This window comes from Fringilla coelebs (assembly GCF_963513975.1).
Source record: "Fringilla coelebs genome assembly, chromosome: 1".
In the NCBI taxonomy this organism is placed as follows: Eukaryota; Metazoa; Chordata; class Aves; order Passeriformes; family Fringillidae; genus Fringilla; species Fringilla coelebs.
This window is the reverse complement of record NC_140028.1, coordinates 100,273,452-100,298,842: the sequence shown is the minus strand read 5'-3', so window position 1 is coordinate 100,298,842 and position 25,391 is coordinate 100,273,452. Positions and strand designations below refer to the sequence as shown.

Sequence of the window (25,391 nt, the reverse complement as noted above, 5' to 3'; positions counted from 1 at the left end):
TTACTTCCTTTGTGTCTGGTCCCTGCAATATCCATATTTGTCAATAAATTAATGGCAACAGGAAATACTGGTCAGCTGGTGCCCATCTAAGCTCGTTCAATGTGAGGATTTTGCAATGAAACTCTGCTGTAGAAGTCTTTTGTTTTCTTTCAGTTTCTTCCTAAGTTAAATGGATATTATGCTTAATCTTACACGGTCTGAAAAGTTTATTGTACCTAACATTGTTCTTAGTTTTTAAAACGTGTGTATTTCAGCATTGAAGTGCATGACAACATCCAGCTCTACTGGAACGTAATATTTTACGCTGTTAACATGGGTAAGGTACACTCAGTACTGAACAGCAGAACGATTCAATTAATGAAATGTTGTCAAAGGCTTTGGTGGAAAAAACAATATTTTTAAATGTCGCTTGTGTTGGTTATGGGATACATGCTGAGTTAACTTCATTGAACTTTTCCCCAGGAATTGATGCGCTTACAATTGGCGGGTCATTATGCTGCTCCACCTGTGTAGTGTTAAGGTCAGTGTGTTTTTCTGATTATAAAAACCATCCATACCATTCCATTATAAATTCACTACCATTCATATAATGGAATGTGCCAAAGCTCGGAGCTCGTTGCAGCTGCCCCCGGTCCATGTTTAAGATCAAAAAAAAAGTGGTTCAGGTAATTTGAGTACCTTTTCAAGATTACGCCCAATCAAGCTTCATTTGAAGTGATCTTTCCTTGTTTAAGGTTTTCTTTTCTTTTTTTGTAACCTGCTAAGCATCATCTGATATCAGTGTTGGGTTTTTTTTGTGTGGCCAGCCCAAGAATTCTTACGGAATGAAGATGTGGTGATTATACAATCCTAGCAAGGAGGTCCTGGGAGCAGCAGGCAACTGTAACACTGCAGTTGCACGTATCCATGCCTAGGCAAAGCACAGAATGCATCAACCACTCACCTTCACAAGGCATTTTCTGAAACCTGCAGCTTCTAACTGTGAATTAATTCTGAGTCATCACAACACACAAATCAGCCGTCACGGTAGACACTAACGTGTGAGATGCAGGGATGTATGACTATGGCACTAATCACTGACTAGAGGAACCTGTGAGATGATGTGCATGCGTAACACACTGCTGCTGTATGCATCTCCCTGCACAGCTTAGGCTTCTCAATTGTTATGCGTTATCAAAGAGAGACAGAATGTGCATTGAAGTTTATCTAGTGTTATTTCTGTCACTGAAATGTTGATATGGTCGGGGCTTTTGTTTGAGTGTTTGTTTCTATATTTTCCTCTCTTATTAATCATCCAAATGACTTGAATTCTGTGAAGAGGAAGAGTTCAGTGAACAGCCATGTATGTCATAGGGTGTTATGTTTTTCCAGTTTCATGAGGACGTATCCTTTCTGTTTAAAGTTCTGCACCTCACGGTAGCCAGTGAGAGCCTCAGGCATGAGCAGTTCTGCTGGGGAGGCATTTGAGTCTCTGTGCAAATTAAGCAGTGCTGTAATTGCTGAGGAAATACATGAGATCTCTTCATGATCACAACTGAGAATCTTTGTGGATGTGTCCAAAACCACTCCTTTCACCCCTGTCTACCTGCACCCTTGGTGTTATTCTACACACATATAGACTCACAAAATATGATGAAGGATCACACAAAGACTCTTTGGCGAAGAGTAATCCTTGAATGTCCTAGTTTATGAAAACTGTTCACAAGCTGACATTTCATATGACAATCATTTGAATTTTGCAGCTATTGCATCAGGTAAGTACATCATCAGAAGTATTTGGCAGTTTCTTTTATAACTCTGAAAAAAAAGAAAACCAACAAACTAAATGAAATATCCCCCCACCCTGCCAAAGATGATGCAGGTTATGGTAGGATTGCATCTTTTTCTCAAGTGAAAAGGCTTAAGAGGAAGGGCATGTTTAATAGCCAAAGTGGTATGAAAAAGATTGAGAATAGGGTTTGTTTTAGTAAAGCAGAATGCAAAATACCTGTTTAACTTATGAGCAAAACAATATTTTGCTTCAGCATCAGAAGGAATGTATTTGCAGAATTTTCAAATTCAACTGTGGTGATGATTTTCCTGAGTTTTAAATGAATGGATCTTTCACTGCTAGCTAAGTGTCTTTAACAAATCTGGATCCTTACACACATGCCACAGGAGATCCTGGAGGTTGTGTAAAGTATGTTCCACCAAGAATCCTGCCAGGAATAGGTAGCTGATGTAACAGCAGGAAGAAAACAAATTGCTTACTTGCTTCAGCATATTCAACTGACTGTGGTGCTTTTGTTTCCTCAGGGTGGTCTTGTGGTTAAGATAAGGGAGTCTTGGTCCTCAGTCTTTGTGGACAGCTGTATTCAGGTGTACCAAAGTGATGTTGATCACCTGTCAAAAAGTGCTCTCTATTCGATACATCATCTATCTTTAATTGACAAAATTCCTTAACTGCAGTTTGGTTCAGTTTCTCCTTTATGTATGGAGGGAAAAAAGCATTTCCTAAATTGGAAAAAGTCTTTCCCCAGTTCCTTGCCCCACCTCCCCTCTCCTCATCCTGTATGGAAAGCATGTTGAAGAAAGTTTATAACAAAATTTCTGGCTGGACGCTTCTTTCTCCTTTATTGCCATTATTAGAAAAAAAATTAGTTTTTATCTAGCATGGATTACTTCAGGGAAATCCAACCAGATGCACAATTTAGTGTATGGCAATCAGCAGTAGGTACCTGCAAGGGCATTTACTTGTCCTTCCAGATAAGGCTTTTGAGTTGCAATGTAGGCATTGAAGGTAAGTGCCAGTATTTCTAGGCAGTTTGAAGACTTGATGGGTACAAGGAGTGTAGGACCCTGCCAAGTCCTTGGGGAGGCGTGAGCACTATTTAGAAGTGTTTAAGTATCTAATTTCATTTCTTCAAATTAGTTTCCTTACATATGCCCTATATAGTCAACAGAGTGAAGTCATGCTCCTGTTGGTATTTCAGAGCACCATTTTCTCTCCCTTAACTGTACAACCAATATAGAAGAGTGCTCAAATCTCAATGCAGGCTGTAAAAACTGGAAGGAAAATATTGAACCACAGCCAAAAAAAGAGTTATAACACAATCAAAATAAGGTCCCAGTTACAAAATATGTTAGTGCTCTAGTACGTGGTGGCTCCTCTGCAAGTAATTTCTACCTTTGAAAAAGTCTTCTCTAGATCAGACACAGAACAGCATATTAACCTTTTGCTTTGGATTTAGTCCTTCATTAGGGAAGAGGGCTGTTATCAATCCACCACTAAAAAAAATCATCTCCAGTGCAAGTTTTACATTATGTTTGGTCTGTCAGGGACCACTATAACACATGTGCTTTTTGTAGTATGCTGTATATTTACATTAAGACACATAGCAATATTTTATTCTTTAATTAGAGTTTATCACATATAGAATTCATACTTCCAATAAAAAGAGTTATTTATGGGAAAAAGATCCATTGATTTTCCTACACCAAATGTTATTACTGTACAGTTGTAACCTGGGGTTTATTTAGGACTCAATAGACAAAAACTTTTCAGATATCCTTTTGCAGTGTAATTCTGGAGCAAAATAAGCAGCAACAACAAATAAGCTATAGGAATTACTTTTTATAAAGCAGCACATATTGGTGTAACCTATTCTGAAAGCTATTTTACAGACAAAATAATTTCCCCATATCCGAAATAAAGCGTTTTGCAATCCCTTTGCTTTAATCTGTGCCTTATGTATTTGCACTGCCTTTTTTAATGCTAGTATATAACCAAAGTATGTAAAGAATGTGCTTTCAACTGTGCAGTTTTTCTTATATGGTTGTCTGATAGGCAGAAGAGCCAACATATCCACCAAAATCATTGGGTGCAAAAGCGATGGTGGCTAGCCAGTCTGCCAGCATGAAGAAAACCCTGGCTCTTCCTATAGACTCTCAAATGTGTGCTGGTGGTCCCAGCAATGGCTACAAGATGTGGGAGAGTGGTTGGAGGAGAGGTGGAGCTGTGAACCAGAGCCCTTGCTCTCCTAATGTCTTTTTAATTAGAGTACATAAATATTGGCTGGGATTGCAGTTACGTCTTAATGGAGAAATTAAGAAACAGATTAATTTTTGGCACGATTCCCTCTTCCTGTTTATGCTGGTCTCTATTTCCAGCAGCAGTTTAATTGAAGGAACAATTCTCTGTACTTGCTTATTATCTGCCAAACAGGTAAGGGAATAACTATACATTTGGAAAAACACAAGGGTGCTTAAGGGCACCACCAAAAATCGAGACATGCTTTAGAAAACAGCACAACTGACCAATATTATCATTCAGGTTATTAGGAAGGGAGCACTTAATGGGAAATTTGATGGTGATTGCGATTCTGCCCACGATGTCACCTAACTGAAAGGTTGTGAAGGTGGTGCTTTCCATCGAACTTCAAGTATTTAGGGGGACAGGAGTATGGGACGGAAGCTGTTTCAAGGCCTGTTGAATTTAACAACCTAGGCCTCATTTTCCATTGCATACAAAACACGCAAAATGAAGCCTAGGCTGAATTCACTTTTGTACTGATCCATACCTACTGCACAAGCTATTATCCATACTGGATAAAATTGATTACATTGGAAACTATGTGTGCCTTCAGAGTTTCGATGCCCCTTTAAAATTTCTGGTTGCTGTACTGGCTGTTGTCAGCAAAATCTCAAAGACTTTTAAAAAATCTGAAATAAAAGGCATTATAATTTCTTTTGGTAAAATGCAAATATGCTTATAACTTCCAGGTTTTCCATGCTGGGAACCTACATTGTTTCCATAGTGTTTAGCAGCTTTGCTCTTGCATGATGTGTGGATATACTTTGGTTTTGACATGCACAAATATTTTGATTTTACTGGGAAATTCAAATATGTTCTCAAAATGTGGCCCATCTCTTTAAAGCAGAGAAACTGGCTGAAAAAGTCCATTATTTTTTGAGCCTCTATATGATAAAAGTCTAATTAAAGTCAAAAGTCTAATTAAAGTCAATTAATGCTTAATTTTATTAATATTAAACCATTTACAGAACTAGTTGCATAGTGAAAAAAATTATTCTACAATATACCAAGAAAGCTCTGTCAAATACATTGTCTCTGACTCTTTATGTGAATATATACTTTAATTGAATTGGGAATTTAAAAATGAAAAATATAAATGAGTTTTTTTTTTCTTTGCATTTCAAATTAGTCCATTTTTCATGACACTGAGTTTTCACCTCTATTAATTTCTTTGGTTCTTGAAGAAAAATTATGCACTTGATGCCTCATTCAACGTAGGAGAAAAAATTCACACCAGTTTTACTAGTAAGCTGGAAATCTGTCACAAAATCCATACAGAAAATATAAGCATATTTTGCTTAATTTGTAACTAAAATTTTCCACGAGGACGAGAACACGCTGAACTCTGTATGACAAAATACTAATTAGGAAGAAGGGAGCTGGAGAGGGAGAAGTGTTGTGTTGCATATTTGATCAGGTCCTGTTCCCACTAAAGTCACTTTGATTGGATTTATGTTGTGTATTTCTAAGGGCCTTTGAAATACCATAACACCTATTTCTGCAGACTTCTACACAGGAGGAAATTCCCTCGTGTGAGTAATCAATTCAGTCTGTGGAGGCTATGGAGATTGTTCTTATAGCCTACCTTCCTGGGATGATCAGACTTCTGGTTGCCCTTTTTGTCTGTCAGTCCCTTACCTAATTACTTCTGAAGCCATTGGCTAATTTCAAGTGAAACAGAAAGGAGTCTTTGAGATAATTAGGTTTCTACAGGCCTCAGGGGCTGGGAAGAGGAGAGAGACCCAAGGTTGGGACTGGAGGAAAGACAGGTAGAGTCATTTGTCACCTGCTTAAGCAGATGGCAAAGTCTCTGGGATTATCATTACCTTTGCCTTAGGTGGGTTTTTTGCATTGAAACGGACAGGAAAAGGCTGGGACTTGAATAAAGGTTTGGTGATGATGAAGGATAGTGCTCTGCAGGAAAACAGCTGTATTAATTCCACTGCTAACAGGGCTGCTTGTTTTTATTTCCAGGAACACTTTTGGAATCAGACCTGAATGTCTTTAATGCAAACACTTAGCTTCTGGTTAAAGGCTAGAAAAATACAGCAAAAAGTACCAGAATAGTATGTAGCCATTAAGCTAATGTGTTACAAGTGATAAATTTGTTAAATTAGTGTCTTTGTCTGTTTGCAGGTCTTATACTGTGGTGGGCTTACCCTGACTGGACATCAGGTACCCACCAGAGTTGCTCTATCATTCCCCTCCTCAAGTGGACACGGGGAGAGAAAATATAACAAAAGCTTGTGCGTTGAGATAAGAACAGAAAGAGATCACTCACCTGTTACTGTCAAGGGAAAATCAGACTTGATCAGACAAATAAATTATTAGCAATCAAATCAGAGTAGGGTAATGAGAAATGAAACCCAATCTTAAAAAACACCTTCTCCCCCTGGGGTTGTGGCCAGTTCTTCACATGTTTTTTCTGCCACTCCTTCCTCCCCAGGGGGAGGACTCCTTACCTTGCTTCAGCAAGGAGTCTCCTGTGGGGTCCCCTTCCACAGGAGACAGTTCTCCAAACTTCTCCAATCTGACTTCTTCCCACAGTCTGCAGTTCCTGCCAGAAAACCTGCTACAGTGGTGGGCTTTTCTCTCCAGGCATCTTCACTTCCTGCCAGGAACCTGTTCCAGAGTAGCCTTCCCATAGGGTCACAGCCTCCTTCAGGCATCCATCTGCTATGGCTTGGGGCTCTTCTTGGGCTGGATCTCTTCTTCACTGAGGGCCTCCAAGAGTTTCTGGGCACAGCTGCCTCACTATGGTCTGCACCCCAGGTTTCAAGGCAATCTCTGCTCTGATGCTTGAAGCACTTACTTCCCCTCCTTCAGTGATCATAGGGTTTCTGTAATTGTTTGACACACTTTTTTTTACCCCTCTCGTTGTCTTGTTTTGTGCTGAAATGTTTTACCTGACTTAACAATGTTGTCCCAGAGGTGCTATCACCATCATTGATGGGCTTGGCCTTGGCCAGAGGTGGACCCCTCTTGGAGCCAGCTGGCAATGTCTCCATGGGACATTGGGGAAGCCTCTGGCAGCTGCTCACAGAAGTTGCCCCTGTGCTACCAAAACTTGGTCACACAAACCCCATGTATACACACAAATGAATCCCTACACTGCTTTGGAACCCCTCAAGGAAATGCCTGTTCCCTGGTCAAGTTTTAACATCACTGACATTCCAGTTTTACTGCCTAGGGTTAAATTGAATAGCATTTCATCTAGCAAGTGATATCACCAATTTAAAGTAACATCTGTAGACCAAAGCATATTTCATTGATTTGTGCACAAAATTGGTCAGCAGGAAGTTCTTGTTGTCCATAGGAGAACAGAACTGAGTCCCACGCCGAGACATTCAAGCAGGCCATGGCTGCTTGCATGGCCACAGCCTTGTTGCAGGGCAATTTTTGTGTCTCAGTCTTTCTCCTGGAACTCAGGTTTAAGGCCTGTATTCTGCAGGCCTGAACAGTTTTCCAGCTTGCTTACTTGTGCAGGCTTCTATAAGTACTAATTAATGAAACCGTAGGCTTTCATTGCAATGCCCTAAAACCTAATCCTTGATGAATTTTGGAGCCTTCCTTGATAGAGGATTTGTTACCAGAAAAATAGGTTAAAAAAATTTCTCCTTTGGGCCTTACTCCAAGTGCAGTATTAAAAGCTGTAATTACTTTTCTTCTGTAAGGATTCAATGGCAGCAAAAAAGTGTTAAATCTAACTAATAGTTCTCATTAAAATTAAATGAAACTATTGTTCGAACCTTCATTCAGAACCATTCTTGTGCTTTTTTGTCTGTGAATGAATATTTCCCATCACCTTTGCAGATGTTCTTCTTCTGTGAAAGCTCTCACAAGACCTTTTGAACATGGCACTAGAAACCCTTTTGAACTGGAGTAAAAGAGGAAAGAAGTAAATTAAAATCCTGTGCAGTAATGTAAGCAGATGTACAGGCCTCTACATATGATTGTGTGATACCCCATAGTAACATTTTCTTATTGTGTTAGAGGTGTTCTGGCAGCCAACTCAGTATGGGTGGAGTTCAGAAATCATACAGTGTCTACAGGGCTTGCCCATCTCTGTGTGCAGCTCCAGGATTTTTTGGAGATCATAGTCACAGGGCTTCTCTTCTATGTTTCCATTTGGTTGGTGGAGCCTGAACCAGTTTGCTCTTTTTCATCTGCTTGAACTAGACTGCTCCAGTTGTTATGGATGGTTTCTGCTTTGAAAATCTGCTTTATACCTGTAATTGTTTTCCAGGAGGAAACTACCAGGCTGCATTTCATCTAGCATTGGCTAGCATTTTCCCAGGAAACTTTAAATATGTGGCTTAGATTTGTCTTACGGTGATCTAGATGAAAACAGAGTCTCTGCATACAGCTTCTCTTCTCTCATGTAGGAGTTTTTTGGGTCCTAGATAAAGCTACCATGTGTTCTTTTTGAAAAATCTGAATCTTGTTCCTCAACTAGAGATTGTAATACCAGAACTACTACTTTTCTCTAGTCATATTTTCTCCAGTTTTTTTGCTTTCTTATGATGAATACAGTTATAGTAGCAGCCTATTATGATTTATACAATCAAAACATAAATAACTTTAAATAATGATAAAGCAGTAAGTAGCAGTCTGGTTTGAAAATACTTGTCTTAGTTTCTCCTCTCCAGGAACAGAAAAATCTCACCCTTTAAACTATGCCGTGTAGGTTTAAAATCACTAGTATTAAGTTTTTAATTACATCAGAATTATTTTCAAGAATAAAATATTGGATCTCTGCCATTATTTAGCACAAGTCAGTTTTTCTTTACCATTCTTCAGTGAAAATAAGGAAATCTTGATCCTCAAAATGTTGGTCGTAATAGATGTTTCTTTAAAAACAACAAATTCCAGGTATTTTGTTGTCACAGTCTCCCCGGAAGTGTACGTACATGAAGAGAGAATCTCTTAAGCATACTTAAATGGGGAATTTAAACTCTTAGTACTTCCAAGAAGTTTTAATTCTGTCATTTTCACTGAAATCAAGCAATATCAGACAGAAAATGTGCCGTAATGATGGCTATGTTTCAGTGTCTCATGTTCCCGTTTTCTTTAGAAAAAATTAAATATGTCTATTCTTATAATTGCATAGGAAAAAAGCAGATATCATAGTCTGAAAATAATTATGTCTTAAATTAATCCTAACCTATCAAATCACATGTTTGTTTTTAGGTTTTGTGATTGCATTCCAAGAGTAGTTGCTGTGATCTGTATTTCAAAATGCAGCTTGCTGCTCTACATGTTTTGTGATGTGTCTTCCAACAGAGTAGGTTGTCCATGGATGAAAACATTTGAAGTGTTTTAGTTAAAATGTGAACTCTTTGTTTTCCAGGTCTGGATTAGTCCTAGTTAGCTGCAGCTGTTGACAGCCATACAGGTTTTCCTTTGCTTTACAAAGTCACTTTGTTCCCCATTGAAATCAAGGGAAGTTTTGCCTTTAACTTTATTGTAAGCAGGATCAAGCACACTCAACTAGATGGCATTTCTGTAGTTTTCTGGAGGTAATATGGTAATAACAGGAGCTCTGTAGCCAATTAATTTTAAAATGTCAGGGAATATTTCAGGCCTCATTGAAAGGGAGACGATGGAACTGGGGGCACACTCTGAAGCTGGTTGAAAGACTGGATTATTGCAATGATTTGTTGTTGCGCGTAGATCAAAGGAATGGTTGATACAGGCATTACTGCTCGACAGACTGCTAACGCTACCTACCTGCCTCACTGCCTGAGGAGGCTAGGAGACTGACACTTCAAAACACTTACACTCTTAAAGAAATACAGATGGGGATAGGCAGCATGACAGTCTAGCAGCAGTGAATGAAATAAGACATTTTTAATGTTCTCTTTGCTGTGGAATGGGGGTCAGCCAAAGAACCATGAGTGAAAGGAGCCTCCTTCCAGCCCTCCTGAGTTTTGTATGTTTATTGGCCCCATGAGTTAATCCAGTGCGTGTCTTATAGCTGGTACAGCAAGTGATGCTGTGTGTCTTGTCCCTTCCTACCTGCAAGTGTAGGGACAGTGGTACAGACAAGTGAGAAAGGGGAGGTAGGCCTTGAGAATAAAAAAGGGATGGGGAGGAGAAGAAGGTGCATGGTCACCTGGAATATGGCTATGGGATGGGCTTTGATGTGAGGGACATGGTGCAGAGGAACAGGTCATTGCCAACAGCTTGGAATAGAGGGAGGTTGGAGGGAAAGTGCACACAGCTCTTTCAGAGGATGGCACTCACAGAGTCAACAGAAGTTTTTCAGGTTGTAGTGATAAATGTCTTGTGGTGTGTATGGATGCACTTGTGCTGCACAGGAGTGTCTAGGCAAAAAGAGAAGCATGGGTGGTGGGAATGCTACATGCATAGATCTGCAGGATAAATCCTTTGAAACATACGCACATGAACCTTTCATTTGCAAAGATATATACTTGTGTCTGAAAGGAGGTTGATATTAAAAACTTGTGTTTTGACGTCTGTGCTTAGTTGTTTTCAGTGCCTCTTTTTTGTGTGTATATTTTCTGCATAATAAGCTATGCCTTGCCTGTGTAATACATTAGACAAGTCTTTTCTTCTTGTGTCTGGTAGCAATATACACTACAGATATGACACAAGGCTTGTTTCCTAGTAAAACAGTTGTCCTAGTGGAAGGTGTGATGCATTCTTCATGGTAGAGAATGGTAGAATTTTTATAATTCTAACATAAGAAATTAAGAGTGCTTTCCTCCAGTCACTAAACTTTGGGGAAGAGATATGGGAAATATCGGACTGCTTCTGAGCAATGACTGAGAAATTGCTGTACCTGACAGTTCTGGGAAACAGTGTACATTACTGGATATCTTTCTGCAACTCATATTTACTCTACATCATTTCACTGTTAGTCTCTTAAATTGTGCAGAATGTCTTCACAGCTTTTCCTGTAAACCTTTGCAACATTTACTGGTACTACATTTTTTAAAAAAGCTGTACATAGAGTGCATATATGATACCAAGTATTTTATTTTCTGTGGTCTTTCTCTGGATGTACCCTCTAGTCTGCAATTTTATAGTGGTCTAGAAAATCAGACTATTCTTAGGCAATCAGGTAATAATTTAGTTATGTTTTTTTTAATTTCCCTTATGATTCTGTTTTGCATCCATTAATGTACTTACAATGCACATTTTATGCTGCCTTTAGGAGTGCTTTGCCCACTTACCTTTATATAATACAAAATTATACAGCTTGAGAGATCTGACTCCTTCCTACCTAGCCTAACATGTCTGACCTAGGATCCCAACAGTCACTGACTCCTTGAGAAGGGATAAAGAGAGGTGGAGCTGAATTCTGTCTGGGAAAGCCTTACCTGGGTCTCAGTCATTTTCATGAGTAGCCTGTCCCTTCCCTCTGAGTACTCAGGGAGTCTTGCATTCCTAAATTGGGTGGCTTAAGTACTCAGAATTTCAACTTGAATGAATCTGGACCTCTGTAGATATTGATCTTTTTCATGGACAAAGTACTTGAAAAACCAAAGCGACTGGTTATAAAAATCCATCAGGTAAGCGACGTCTGTTATTATGTGCTGTGCAGAACCTAAAACAGGACATCCAGCATGGTCAGGGCTTCTGGAGTATCAGTGGATCACCTCACAGAAGAGCAGCAATGTTTTTAGCCTGTAACCAAGAAGAGCATCCCTGTTCTTAATCTTCTCCTTCCTGAAAGCCCCTTGGATTAAGTACTGTTCCTGGGAGGCCAGCAGAGTCCCACTTTCCAGTGGACCTCATAAATGTGGCAGTGATTCTTAAACAGACCAGTGTGTGGCACACAGCTTTTTTGAGACAACCATCTTCTTCGAGTGATGCTTAATTTACTTTAAAAAGTGGATTAAACCAATACTAGTGTGTGCTACAGAATGTTTGGATTTTTTCGTGCCGTGATTGTTGTCCGTAAATATTGTTCTTGGTTTCAAAGTGATGAAGAATGGAGGTTTTTTAGTCTTTGGCACCACAGTCACAAGGACTTGTATATCTGTGAATCTGGCATAGTCCACACTGGCCTTTGTGGACATGAGGATGCTTGGTAAGAGGGGGTGTGTTGTGCAATGTACAAATGCTTCATCTTGTACCTGTTGAGAGGCAGTCACCGTCCTTCCTCTGTCTGGTACTGCTGCAGACTTCTCTGCCTGCTTCTGGTGGTTAAAACCAACCAAATAAAAGATATAAATGTCCTGTTATATGCATCATAAAGCATGAACAAAAAGCATTGTGGACTTTGGAATATTTGACTGTAGCCTATGAGCAGATCCTAAGCTTATTTGTTTCATTTTGTAGTGTGAAAAACCCAAGTGAAGCTGTGTAATGTTATCTCGATTAAAGTTATTATCATGTTGACTCTTTTCTAATTCTCTTATAATTATCTTTTTGAGATTTTATATTCAGGCCATATTGCATATTTACCTGTTCTTGTGTACTTGAATATGTCCTTTAAAAATGTTGGCACTGTTTTCAGATCTTTTTTCTGTAAAGGGTATGTCTGATGGCTGTTTCGCATCCCCTGCTGTGCTAAACTGCTGAGACAAGGCTGTTTTTGCTGCTACCATTTTAACAGAAAATAAGAAATTAATTTTGTGCTTAGTTTCATTCCACTGCAGAAACTTCCTAGTGCTTTATGTGGAGAACTGTGAGTGCATTGTCACTGACTCAATGCAAATGTCTTGAATGTAAGATTGTTAATTGCTCTTAGATATACATAAAGTGGAGAAACTCAGAGTCAACTCATGTAAAACTGGGAAAATATCTTTGTTGTTGTTTTTTTTCAGAAGATTGTTTGGTTTATATACTTACAGGAGTACAAATCTTGATGTGATGTGTGTGTCTTTTAGCACACTCTCTTGGGTTCATCAGACATTATTCTTTTGTAGTACTTTCACACAGAGAAGAAAAAACCACATTATTAATTTTCTTCCTTTTCCTGAACCCCAAGAATTTCCCTCCAATCATTGCCCCATATTGCAGCTTTTATCTTCTTGTCCCCAGGAGATTGTTTAAGTGCTTTCAGAATATATGGACTGCTCTTGTTTGTTTGCTCTGTAAATGGTGGGAGTACCGTCATTACTGTGCTGCCACTTTTTTCTGCCTTATGACTAATATGCCTGAAACAGGAATCAATCCCACTCACCAGCACCAAACCTTGCTGGGCTGACCTTCAGGCCAGATCTTTCATTTTGATTCTAATTTGTGCACTGATTTGCACATCACTGAAGCAAAGTTAAATGTAAGAGGATACATTAAAATAGCAGTACAGATGGACTGGAAAGGCACAAAGGTCAGAAAATGGAAAAATGAACTGCCTAATAACATCCATTTGCCCTGCTGCTGATGTATAATGGCTTTGATTTTTGATTAGTGGTCATTATAGGCACATATATATATGTGTGTGTGTGTATATATATAGGGCCATAGATGTGCAATATTGAGACAAATGTTTTTAAAGTTCTCTAGTTTTCTATGGCATGCACTCCTCTGAAATGTTTTCAGCTTGCCCAAGAGCAGCGGTTTCATCTATGTGCTCTGTAATATGCAGAAAAGGGTGCAGGGAAAAGGGTATCAGTAGACCATGTAAGCCTGCACCTCTCTTGGGCTGTTAAACAATTCCTTTGAGGTGCCAAGAAGCCATTCCTGTGCCTCTAAAATAAATGGACGATGCTACAAAGTTCTCTGTGCTCTCCAGATCCTTTGGCTTCACGGCATTCTCCAGTCCCTAGCTTCATGACTTTTGTGTTGGGTTTTATGTTTACAGCAAGTCAAATACTGGATTGTATGGAGAAGACTTTGCATAGCATTTTTCACTCTACGCCCTTGTTTACTGAATTTGGCTGTAGTATAAGCTATGCTTTAAAAGTCCTTTTGTTTTTAAGCATTGTATTAACAATTCTTCCAAAATTCAAAGGGATTTTTGAATCCAATGTCCAAAGGTATTTTTTCTCACAGGATGATAAATAAATAATCGAGATAGGTGGCAGTAGGTTGATGGGTGGTGGTTATGATAGCTGAAGCTGTAGCCTTGATTACAACTTTCTTGTGAACTCTGTTCTTTCTTACCTCTGCATTGCCTTGCATTTTGTGTAGTCAATTGTACTGTGCCCGCAGTGATGGGAAATGCAAATGTTCTCATGGTTAAATTTGCTGTGCAGGTTAAATTTGCTGTGCAGGTACCATGTGCTGTGTTGAAGACTGTCCCCAGGCAGAGAGGAAGAAATCAGAATACTTCATTTGCCTTTTCCTGCCTCTGAGTTTGACGGAGGCATAGTGTAGTTTTCTTGAAAGCAGCTGAGTGGCTGCACTCAGGGCTATGGGTGGGGAGAGCAGATGGGGAAGAGTTGCCTCTAGAGCAGGCCTGCAGTGGATGTGAAGATGAGAAGATTCATGGAAAAGCAAGAAGCAGATCCTGTAATAAGTATTCAGGGCTATGGAAAGTGAGAGAGTTTGCTCTGAGGAAAGACTTCACATTACTGAGTTGAGAGCAAGGCTGGAGGGGAAAGTCCTGCCCTGTAAGGAGCAGCAGCAAGATTCATTGTCATATACTTTTGTTTTCACCCAGTTCTTTTACTCTTCCATGCAACAGAGGTGAGTTTCCTGTCCTTCAGAACTTACCCAATTCTAATTTAAACTCTAACAAAACAGTTTTACGTGCTGAAAGCCCTTTCAGCAGCCCCACCTTCAAGTTAAAAGTCTTCCTCAAAGCTCTGGCTTGCAAATTCCCATCTCATCATCTTTTGATGACTGTAGGTACTGTTGTTTTCTTACTTGTCTTTCTGGTCCAGCCTCAGGATTTTGCCCTGGGTTTTCATACCTGGGCCATGACTAGGTTTTCTAAATCTTTTTAGGTTTTCTCTCATCCAGCTTACCAAATCTTACATACAGGCTGTTGCCACTTAATTACTGTTCTGTTAGTACAATATCCTTGTTGACACACATGCTCTTGCCTTCTTGAAAGCTGGTCCGAAGAGTTCTGCTGAAGTAATTTATCACTTTCACCAGACTGCCCTAGTTTTTTACTTTTAAATCAGTCTTAGCTCCTTGTCTTTAAAAAAAAACCACATAAGCCTTGCAAATGACAGCTAAAAGCTTATCAGGAGAGCCTTAATTTCTGGTGGAGCAACCAAGAGACTGACTCCACATCTGATTTGCCTATGATCTCAGGCTTGACTACTGGCATATTAAATTTTCAGATGGATAAGTGCGCTGCGTCCCAAGCTCCCCATCACAGAAAGCTATCTCATTGTCTTTCTCAGTAGTTGCCCTTAAAATTTGGGTTGCAGTGATGCTTGCAGACATCTGAGTGACTACTTTGAGCTCACTGTCTTGGTGGCTAATATTGTCATCTTGTTCTCTTCATTTTCTTCATCTGCCAGGGCTCCGGTGATGGGTTGTGTTTCAATAATATTCTGTCTTTGGTATGAGCAGTGAAAGTCCATTGTACCCCCATCCTGACCTGCACAAATCCATCTTCCAGCAATGAGAGGTAAATGGTATCAGTCCAGATTTCTGGAAGAAAGCTCTTAATTGTCTGAACAGAGAACAGAGCTGGATCCTTGCAGATGTTTAGCTGAGGTATATCTCTTTTTGATAAAGCATCATGGACTTTTATAGCATGATTTAAAATAATCCCAAATGGAAAAAAAAAGGAAAATAATGACAAATCCCTAACGTTAAACCCTACAGACTTCCAAGGGACTCTTCCATGGCAGCTCTAAATTGTGTTGAAATTCAGCTAGCAATAGTGGTGTGAAGCCTCTCAGCCAGAGGATTCTTCTTGTCTCAAAGAGGGAGACAAGTACCATTGATGGTACATTTTTTTCAGGCAGTGAAGGAAGAGGCACCAGTGACAACAGCTCTGTGCTTTCCGAATGCCTAACAGCAGTTGGGAAAGGAGAGAGGTGTGAGTGAGAAAGGGAGAAAATGTGGGAAGAAACTGTGACCTTTTTTTTTTGGTATTTACTGATTACAGGTTTTCTATGTTTATATTTTTGAAAGCTGTTTTCTTTACAGTCAGATCTCATCTGTCATTTACTTTAGGCTGCTCCTTCCTACTTTCCCTGTTAGTATTGCAGTTGGATTTATATAGGAGGAAAAAAAAAAATCTTCAATTAATTTTTCTGGTGTTTGCATTGGATGGACTAAGTGAGATAAATAAGAGGCAAACTGCTGCTCACAGATAATCCTCCAAATACCTGATTTTGGTTAGGACTTTCATGTAGCTGTTAGATCTTTAGAGACAAAGCTTTCCAGAGCTCTTTGAAAATCAGCCATGAGGGGAGTGAGTGGGAAAGTGAAGCCTGGGGGTCATTTTGTGCAGTGTCCCTAGATAGAAACTCCCCTGCAAGGACTGACTGTAGAAGTAGTTCTAGAATGACTGTTTTGAGGCAGGAATGAAGAGGTGTTTCTTGACGACCAACATTTGGTCTTTCTTTGTCCTTGCTTTATAATTTTCACTCTATATTAGAAATGACTGTTCAGGGTAGTGTGTGTAGTGTACACACCTCTGCAAGAGGATTGAGTAAATTCTAATTTCACACCCCTAAAAGAGACATTTAAAAAATATATTATGTATCCATGTGGATCAGATTTAATTCGCAAGACATCAGGAGGAAGTCTTTGCAGTTTTTTAAGCTGTCTCACCATGGCTGGGACTCTATCACCAGGGCTTGGGGGCTTTTAGATAGTTGCATAGAAAACATGAAAAGCTGGTAATAAAATGTGGAATAACTATTGTACCTAACCTCTTTTCTACTTACTCATACAGCCATGCTTGTATTTTGATGCTGTTATTTAATCCAGATAATTATGTTTGACTATTTCATTCATTTGGGGTTTTTTTTGGTTTGAGGATTTTCTGGAAATACTAGAGACTGGATTTATGGAGAATTTGGCCTTCTGGGTTGCTTTAAAATTATGCCATTCGTTCCATTGGTATCAACATACAGGAAAACAGGAACTTATAGAATTCAAACAGAGTGATAAATATCCCATTTTTATTAAAACTGCTTAAAGTCATGCTGGAGCTGAAAAAAAATGTTTAAGTCTAATTTAATTTTAAGGTATGCAGTTAATTAATACTCTACATCCATTAACATTCAAAAATGAAAGTATCTGCAGAACCACTACTCCCTGGAGTAATTTGTCACCAGAAATAAAATGTCTGCCTTTGAACTGAAGTAGCTTTTGGGTAGTGCAGTGAGCAAAGGAACCCATGTTAATGATACAGATTAATCCAAAGAGTGAACTTCATGTTCATTACATTGATATCTCACAATTATAAAACTAATTCTAGTTATGTCAGATACTGTTGTGACAGCCAGTGCCTTCTTCGCCAAGTGACAGAAACTACCAACAATTTTAATTTACTGACAAGAGTGTGATAGTTTGTGTGCCCGCTTGTGCATCCCAGATTAGAAAATGTTCACAGCCTGTTTCTTGATAAAAAAAAAAAAACCATTTTCTGTTTACATCGAATTTTGGTCTTTATACTGTGAAGTGAACTGTCTTTCCAAACGGTGAATAAATGCAAGAAAAGAAACAGCAAAAAAAAAGACAGGATGAGATGCACAGCAAATGCAACACAGTGCCCTTCCCTTCCCTTCCCTTCCCTTCCCTTCCCTTCCCTTCCCTTCCCTTCCCTTCCCTTCCCTTCCCTTCCCTTCCCTTCCCTTCCCTTCCCTTCCCTTCCCTTCCCTTCCCTTCCCTTCCCTTCCCTTCCCTTCCCTTCCCTTCCCTTCCCTTCCCTTCCCTTCCCTTCCCTTCCCTTCCCTTCCCTTCCCTTCCCTTCCCTTCCCTTCCCTTCCCTTCCCTTCCCTTCCCTTCCCTTCCCTTCCCTTCCCTCCCTTCCCTTCCCTTCCCTCTATTAGAGGAAAAAAATACCTTTTGCATTATTAGCTTCAGTCTTGCAGCACTTCCTATAACGTGTGACATTCCTACCAGAGCTATTTTTGCTTATAAACCCTGTTTAATGCACTAAGTGAGGATTTGGGTCAGTGGATTTTAAGCGTTGTCAGGCAATGTTTGCAAAGTGCCAGCATATTCTAGGGGTGCAAACATGCCAGCTGAATGTTTTGCTCTCTGTACAATTTTTGTGCAACAGAATCCTAAGATACAATAATAGGTTGCTTAATTATTCCCCCCAAAACAGTATTAATAAAGAAAATATTTGTGGTTTTTTTAGGACTTACTGTTCTTCTGTGCTACCTAGCCTTGGTAAAGCCAGTCTTAAATAACTGCTCGGCTGGACAATGGAGCTATGATTTTCTGCCACTTAATTTGTTTGAGTTCAAAAGGACGATTTGACTTCTGATCATGTGAAAAGCATTTCATTGCATACTGGAAAGCTGTCTGGTTTTGTATCTAACAGACTTGACAGCATGGTTGGCAACAGATGGATAATGGAAGGCTAATGAATAATGAAAAGCTGAGTGATTGAAATAGCAGAGCTGCAGGGAGAGAAGAGGGAAAGCTGGATGGAAAGTGGAAAAACAAGCAGTACAGAAGTCAGGAATAACAAGTATTTTGATCAGTATCAGGGAATGTCTTCACATCAGAATTTAACCCAGTCATAACTTAACCATTCTCTTAAGCAGTCATAACTTAAGCAATCTGCCATTTCACAAAAGCTCTTAACTCATGCACCAAGACACATTTTGTACAAGTTTCTCAGCTTGTCTTGAGGAAGGGTAGGTTGAAATGAATATATTTTTCAGCTTCTAGGATGATGACTACTCTGCAGTAACCTCTCAATTGTCATTAATTGTCTGGTGCATTCATAAATTCCTACGTGAGCAAGTAGTGCTTAGTATCTCACAGTCTGCTGCAAAAACCAGATCAGAGCTGTAGCATTGGAAGCTATCAGCTGTACAGAGGGACATTGCATCACTTACTTTGTCTTCTGTGAAGACATCTCTGTTTTTGTAGCAGGGTTAACTCTGTTTTCATGGTGCTCACTCTTCAGATACCCAGCAGGGAGGAGCAGCTCTTACTCACTGCTAACTGGTCTCTCCAGATGAAATATGGTCTCTGGAGTGACTGCACCTTGAGAAGGATTCTGCAAATGTAGTGGGAATTACTGGGGCTAACACTTAACTCCAGGTGTCAAAAGTGAGAAGACTGTCTCGTGTCATCAAAATAGGGGGGCTCTCTGGCAATTCAGTAGCTGTAGTGTTTGTGTCTGCATATGTGCTTTAACATGGAAGAAGCCAGCTCTTATTGATTTCCTTACACTGCCAAGCTCAGCTGTGGCTGAGCTTGGTGGTGCAAGGCTTGCTCTTACACTTGCTTTCATGGTAAGAGCTACAGAGTAGGAGTTGAGCTAGAACTGTTCTTGCTGCCTTTTTCGTGTCTCTTTTTTTGCAATGATAAATGGAAAAAGATCTTTTACCTTCTTGCTGTAACCTACTACTTTTCCTGAGCTCTGATGTCACTGAAAAATTAGTAACACTGTATATACTATCCTTTCTTTTTTTCTTCACAGAATCTGTATCAAAACAGGTTCCTGGGCCTGGCAGCCATGGCGTCTCCATCTAGGAACTCACAAAATCGGCGCCGGTGCAAAGAGCCTCTCAGATACAGCTATAACCCTGACCAGTTCCATAACATGGACATCAGGAACAATTCCCATGAGACGGTCACCATTCCTAGGTCTACCAGTGACACAGACCTCGTCACCTCAGACAGCCGGTCCACCCTGATGGTCAGCAGCTCCTACTACTCCATCGGGCATTCGCAGGACCTGGTGATATACTGGGATATAAAAGAGGAAGTGGATGCAGGGGACTGGATTGGCATGTATCTCATAGGTAAGTCCTTGTTACCCCTTCCCCTTTGGGTTCCTTGCTGCTTTTTGTAGATGTAGGCATAAGGGTAATGTGGGTTAATGATAGTAGTGAGCTGATACAGCTCCCTTAAGTGTAGTCTTTAAGTGGGTTTATATATGACAAGAATTTTTTCTGCTCCTTTCTGTATTACTGGTTGCAGTCCTTGCGCTCACTTTTTCTTCAGCAAAGATACAAAAAGGCTTTCTGTTGATGGTTTCTTGACATTTCAAGATAAATTTTAAAGCCATTTGGATGTTGGGAAAATACCTCCTGTATCAAGACAGTATAATATTTTCAGGGTTTTCTCTTGAGATTCTTTGAATAATCTGTGACAGATGAGAGGTTTTACAAGTCAAGAATATGAATCGTTTAAAAACCTTGTGAGAATGCCTTTTTCTCCATAGCCACAGGATATTTTGATATGAACAATAGCTATAGACTAAAGCAGTCTGAAATTGTCCCAGAAAGTTTTGCTTTTTTTTCCTTTCATTGTGTATTGGAAGCTATATTGAGCCATGTACATTAGCATATTTTTGGCAACTCCATCTAGTAAATCCAGCCCCAGAGTAATAAGAAATGGTTTCAATCCACTTTTACCTGATTGTTTCACTTCAGTATAAAATTAGCTTTTCTTAACCTGGTTTGCTTCCCATAGAAATAGTCCTGCTGCTGAGACTGGAGTTTATGTTAACCCTGCTCTCTGGCAAATTTTCAAAATGATGGATCAGTTTCAGATGCATTTCTCTGTGTATTAGGGGTCTTAAAAATGTAAAGTTTTTAAATATTTCTTGAAAACCATTGACTTTGTAAAGAATTGGTGCCCCCACAAAGGGAAACGTTGGTAAATTGCTTTCCTTGTCTATTTGGAAGGTATGCCTAGTACTAAGCAGATATTTTAGTTCTAATAGCACTGTTTCATCTTGACCAGACAGAGAAGCAAAACCAGATAAGCATATGATGTTGTGATAGGAGCTTTTGGAGCAGGCATAGGGGACATCATAGGAAGCCATGGTGTTAATACAGTGCTTTAGTGGATAAAACCAAATAGCTTGGCTTCACATACTGATAATATTGGGAACATAGGTGTTGGTGACATAGGGGATATGTGAGAAAGTACTAGACAGTAGATCTGAGCATGTAGAAGAGCCAAGGTGACAAGGTGTTAGGCTTTGGAAGATAATTCAGGGTACTTGAAGAGACTATAAAAAGGGATACACAAGGGTGGCTATTTAGGACCTGGAGGGAAGGGAGTGGAGGTTACAATAAGCCAAGATTCAGTACTTCTTCTTGTGAGTAACCTCATAAAATGTCCTTTGAAAAGAAAAGTAGCCTTCTGAAATTTAAATCTTATAGGAAAGAAACACAGACTGGATTTAAAACAGATGCCTTGAGATCAGCCTGGTTTGTTGGCTTTGCAGAAAATTACTTTTGTTTACAGTTAAGTTTGAAGTGAATTGTTTTGCTGGAATAGGTGAAAAGACACAGCAGGCCCCAGTACTGGGCACTATGAAATACTGTATGCCAGTTCTGAAGTAGTGCAGGCAACTCATGAATTCTTGCCTCAGTCGATAGAGGCAAAGTATTCCGTATTCTTTCTTGTGGTCTGAAGTCACCAGAAAGGGCGTAGGGCTGTTTCACGCTGATTGAACTTGTTCAGCCGGGTTTCACAGCTTGGGCATTGCATCCAGGGCTGTGAAGACACACTCTAATTTTATTTTTTTTATAAGCAACATGGATACATAGAAATTTAACTGGGCAAAATAAAAATATACTGTGATACTCCTGCTTCATTTACCATATCAAATAGGATACATTGCCCCAGACACCCCAGTAAATTAAAGATGCAAATTTTGAAGTGTATCCTTCCCCCTGGCTGAATGCTTGTTATGACAATAGTCAAGGGCTCGTTCCAAGGAACTTTGCTGCCAAATAAAAAATTAATAGCGTGTCCCCGAGAAACCAAGAGCTGATCCTTGATGTCTTTGAAGGTGTTTTGTCTCCACTGTCTCAGGTTCCCACTCTAAATAACTGAGGAAATAGCAGACAGCAGCGGACCTCATTCCCTTTGTTCTCTTCCCTTCCCATCTTTCCACTCCTGCTCCCCCTGAAAACCTCATGTACTATGAGTTTTGGTTTTGGCTCCCTTTAAAGAACATGGAAGACTGTGAAGATCACTTGGGTTTTAGAGTTTGTTTGACATAGAAAACACTCAGAATCTATGAAGGTAACTGGCACTGTGGCTGTATCCACATTGGGCAGAATGGTAGGAATGGGTCTATGGAAGCAAACATCTCATGAAGGCCTTTTGGGAGCTTTACTTAGAACAGTTTCAGTCTGGCAGACTGAATGCCCTTGAGTTGCTGTAGTGCATCCCTCAGTTTAGGTTCATCAGGACAGAATCGAGTTCATGTGGCTGTATGACAGCACAGTCTCATGGTGGGGTACGGACAGTTAGAAGGGTCCATACAAAGCACCCTTCTGACCTAAAATAAAGCTCTGATGCCTTCTGTTTGTGACCAGTCCATAGGGGTGGGAGATCCAGACATCCCTAATGGCTTAGATTTGTGTCTGCATTTGTACAGATTTTGTGAGCCTGTGCTCCTGTTAAGAGAAGGAATGCTCCTGGCCTTGTGGGTACGACCTTCACAATGTAAACTGATCTATAACTATGTTTTGAATTAGCAGCCAGACTGGAACGAGAGAACCAAAGAAACGATGAGCTTTTCCCAGTCTGCTCAGGAGAGGATTAGTGTTGAAGCCTATTATTATCACTTGTCTGGCAGCTCTGTTAACTATTGTGATGCTGCTGGTCATTCTAGTTTGTCTCAATCCAGCTTGTGGATACAGCCCAATCCTTTCTGTGATTGTTTGGGTTGGTGAAATTGGAGCTGAAAGGTTTGAATGTAGCACTGTGTAGTACTGTGGAGTGTCATAAGTACTGGGAAATTATTTGCATCCTTAGGATATCAGGCAGTGTGTTGTGGATTTTATTTAAGCCTTGGTGTTGGGAGCATTGGAGTTGGCATTTGTTATCTGTATTGTGGGAGTATCCCAGGAAAGGACTGTGCAGAAGCAGAACAGAAGGCAGTTCTACATTGTAGGAGTTTAATTTTTGCCATTGTAGTATTCTAGGAAAGATCTCCAAATAATTTTGTATGAGTGTTGGTTTTGGAATGCATAAAACTTATTCTGTTACTCTGCTTTCACCAGCGGTGTCATCACTAAAAATTTGATGATACCCAATAAACTTGAGACTTCAGAATAATGGTATTCCAGGTCTGGGGAAATTGGAATGATATAAATGGCTTCCAGAAAAAAAAATAAAAAAAGGAGCAGAAATAATATATCTCATATGTATTCATACTGTGGTACATTTTGGGATGCTATTCAAAAGTTAAAGCAGCCTGAAAGAGGAGTTGAGGGAGTCTTCCCTGTGTGGAAATTCTGTCTGCTTGCTCTTCTTTTGAAGAGCCACAGCGCCTTTTACCACAAGGTACCTGTTCTTCTCCCCTGTTGATCCATTTACACATTCCTTAGGGTGGCCAGCTGGGGAAAAAAAAACAGTCTTTGCAGAAGCAGGTAAGAGCTGGATTTAGCACTGGTTATTAGACGTAACATTTGCTCATGGTCTCAGGAAATGGATTAAGCAGTCACTCAGTCTGTCAAAAAACTGTGTAAAGAATGGTGGTCATGTGTCTCATGGCAAAAAATGGTATCCACCCTGAAGCTTCCTGAAAACATCCATGCATGCACATGCATATGATTTTCATGAAGGGCCTTAGAAAAACTCCTTAGTTGAAGGGAGAATAGTAAATTTTGGCTCTCTTAAAATATAGATGTTACTTTAGCACATTTTAAGATTAGCTGTGGAAAGATGACAAAAAGAAAATATGTAAATTGGGAAAACAAGCATTTCTTAAGATGTACTATGCCTTCAGGAACAGGAATTGCATTTCATTCCTGCTAACTTGAACTCTAGAGATGCTCTAACTTCTCCTCTATATACTATTTATCAGCTCTGAGGAATGCAGAGGAGCCTCTACATTCTGTAACAACTTATCTGAAATGTGCATTTGTCTTCCCTCAAGAGAACTACAGTATTATGAACATTCAGCAGTTTTTCAGAAACAGACCCACAATCTAAAATATGTGTAAACACAAAGAGAGTTCTCTAAGATATTTGAACATAACAAAGCTCTGTTGCTATTTAAAAGTCTCAGGAATATAAGTTTTATTTGCAGAAAAGCTATTTGTAAAGAAAGGCCTATTGGGAAATAAAAAAGAAACTAAAAGTTATGAATAATGAAGAAAGGGTACATTTTTTAAAGTAAGGACTGTCATTTAATGGCTACTGTGAGGCAGCTGGAATATTTGCAGTTATTTATCTCAAGGTTTTCCCTTTCTCTCTTATCTCATTTGCTATTGCTATTTGCTACAGTATGAAGCTCCTTTAGATAAATTAATACGGACTACTGGCAGCTGCCTGTAGATAAAGAGCTATCTTATAATTACTGTAGTGGCATTTTAGCTGCTGCTAGATTTCACTTCTGTCATCACCTCTGTATCTGATGTAAAGGAGCTAATGAAAAATGTTTAAAGCAGACTTTTGAAAAAATCATTTGCTCCAGTGTCTTTGCACACTGATGTTAGGGGTTTATCAGGGCTAGCATTATACTTTTCTTACCCATATAAAGTAGGCTTTCTTTCTTCCAACATTTCATTATATGAAAGCAAAACATTATTAAAGGCTATTTATTAGAAATGTCTTCGTACACAAACCTTGGAGGATCCAATTTCTTGTCCATAGCTGGCTTTTTCCAGAGTAGTTCCTCTCAATTTGTATAAGTAGAAATGTCTTCATCTGCTTAGTGACTGAAGTTTAGATTTAAAACTTTTTTCCTCCTCTCTTTCATCCTGTGGTGTTATTTCTCCCCCAGAAAGGCAATTCACCACAACCTGACAAATCTAATAACTATTGGTTAATAGACATTTAAACATTTGTTTAAACACTCTCTGGGTTGATTTTAGGCTTAGATGGCCTGTGTTGCTGTTTTGCCCACTGAGACAAGTGGAAAAATTTTTCCTGCTATAGAACTTGTTTGTACACCTATTTTACCAAACATCCAATACATACAAGCAGAAAGCATTTCAATGTTGTCAGCAGAGACATAAAATGTTAGAAACAGCAATGTGCATATAAGGCTGGGAGCTGTCGGTGTCTTTGTTACAGGTCTAATCCCCAACTTAGGCTCTCTCTCCATGTTTGGATGGTTGCTCCACCTCTCTGCTTCAGATAGAGCTGTCTCTAAAACAAAACACTTCCCAATGTGCCCGCTTAGAGTGAGTTTTGTTGATACCTGGATTTGTTGTGTCCTGGGCTCACCCATCTTTCCAATCCTTTCATGGCCTTTGGAAGAGAATTTCTCTGTGGTCTTAGGGCTCCTTCTCTTAGGGCTCCTCCTCAAGAGGTCATCTTG

At 39.6% G+C, this 25,391-nt stretch overlaps 1 protein-coding gene across 1 annotated transcript in view; it reads left to right on the top strand.

The window, feature by feature from the left end:
* The window catches only part of HECW1 (HECT, C2 and WW domain containing E3 ubiquitin protein ligase 1), a gene marked incomplete at its 3' end in the record, with an annotated part of 249,851 nt that overhangs the window by 67,357 nt on the left and 157,103 nt on the right, over positions 1-25,391 (top strand). Inside the window, exon 2 of the mRNA XM_084209598.1 lies at positions 19,572-19,896. Within this exon, the coding sequence (XP_084065724.1) occupies positions 19,572-19,896 (325 nt within the window). The remainder of the gene's footprint in view (positions 1-19,571; positions 19,897-25,391) is intronic.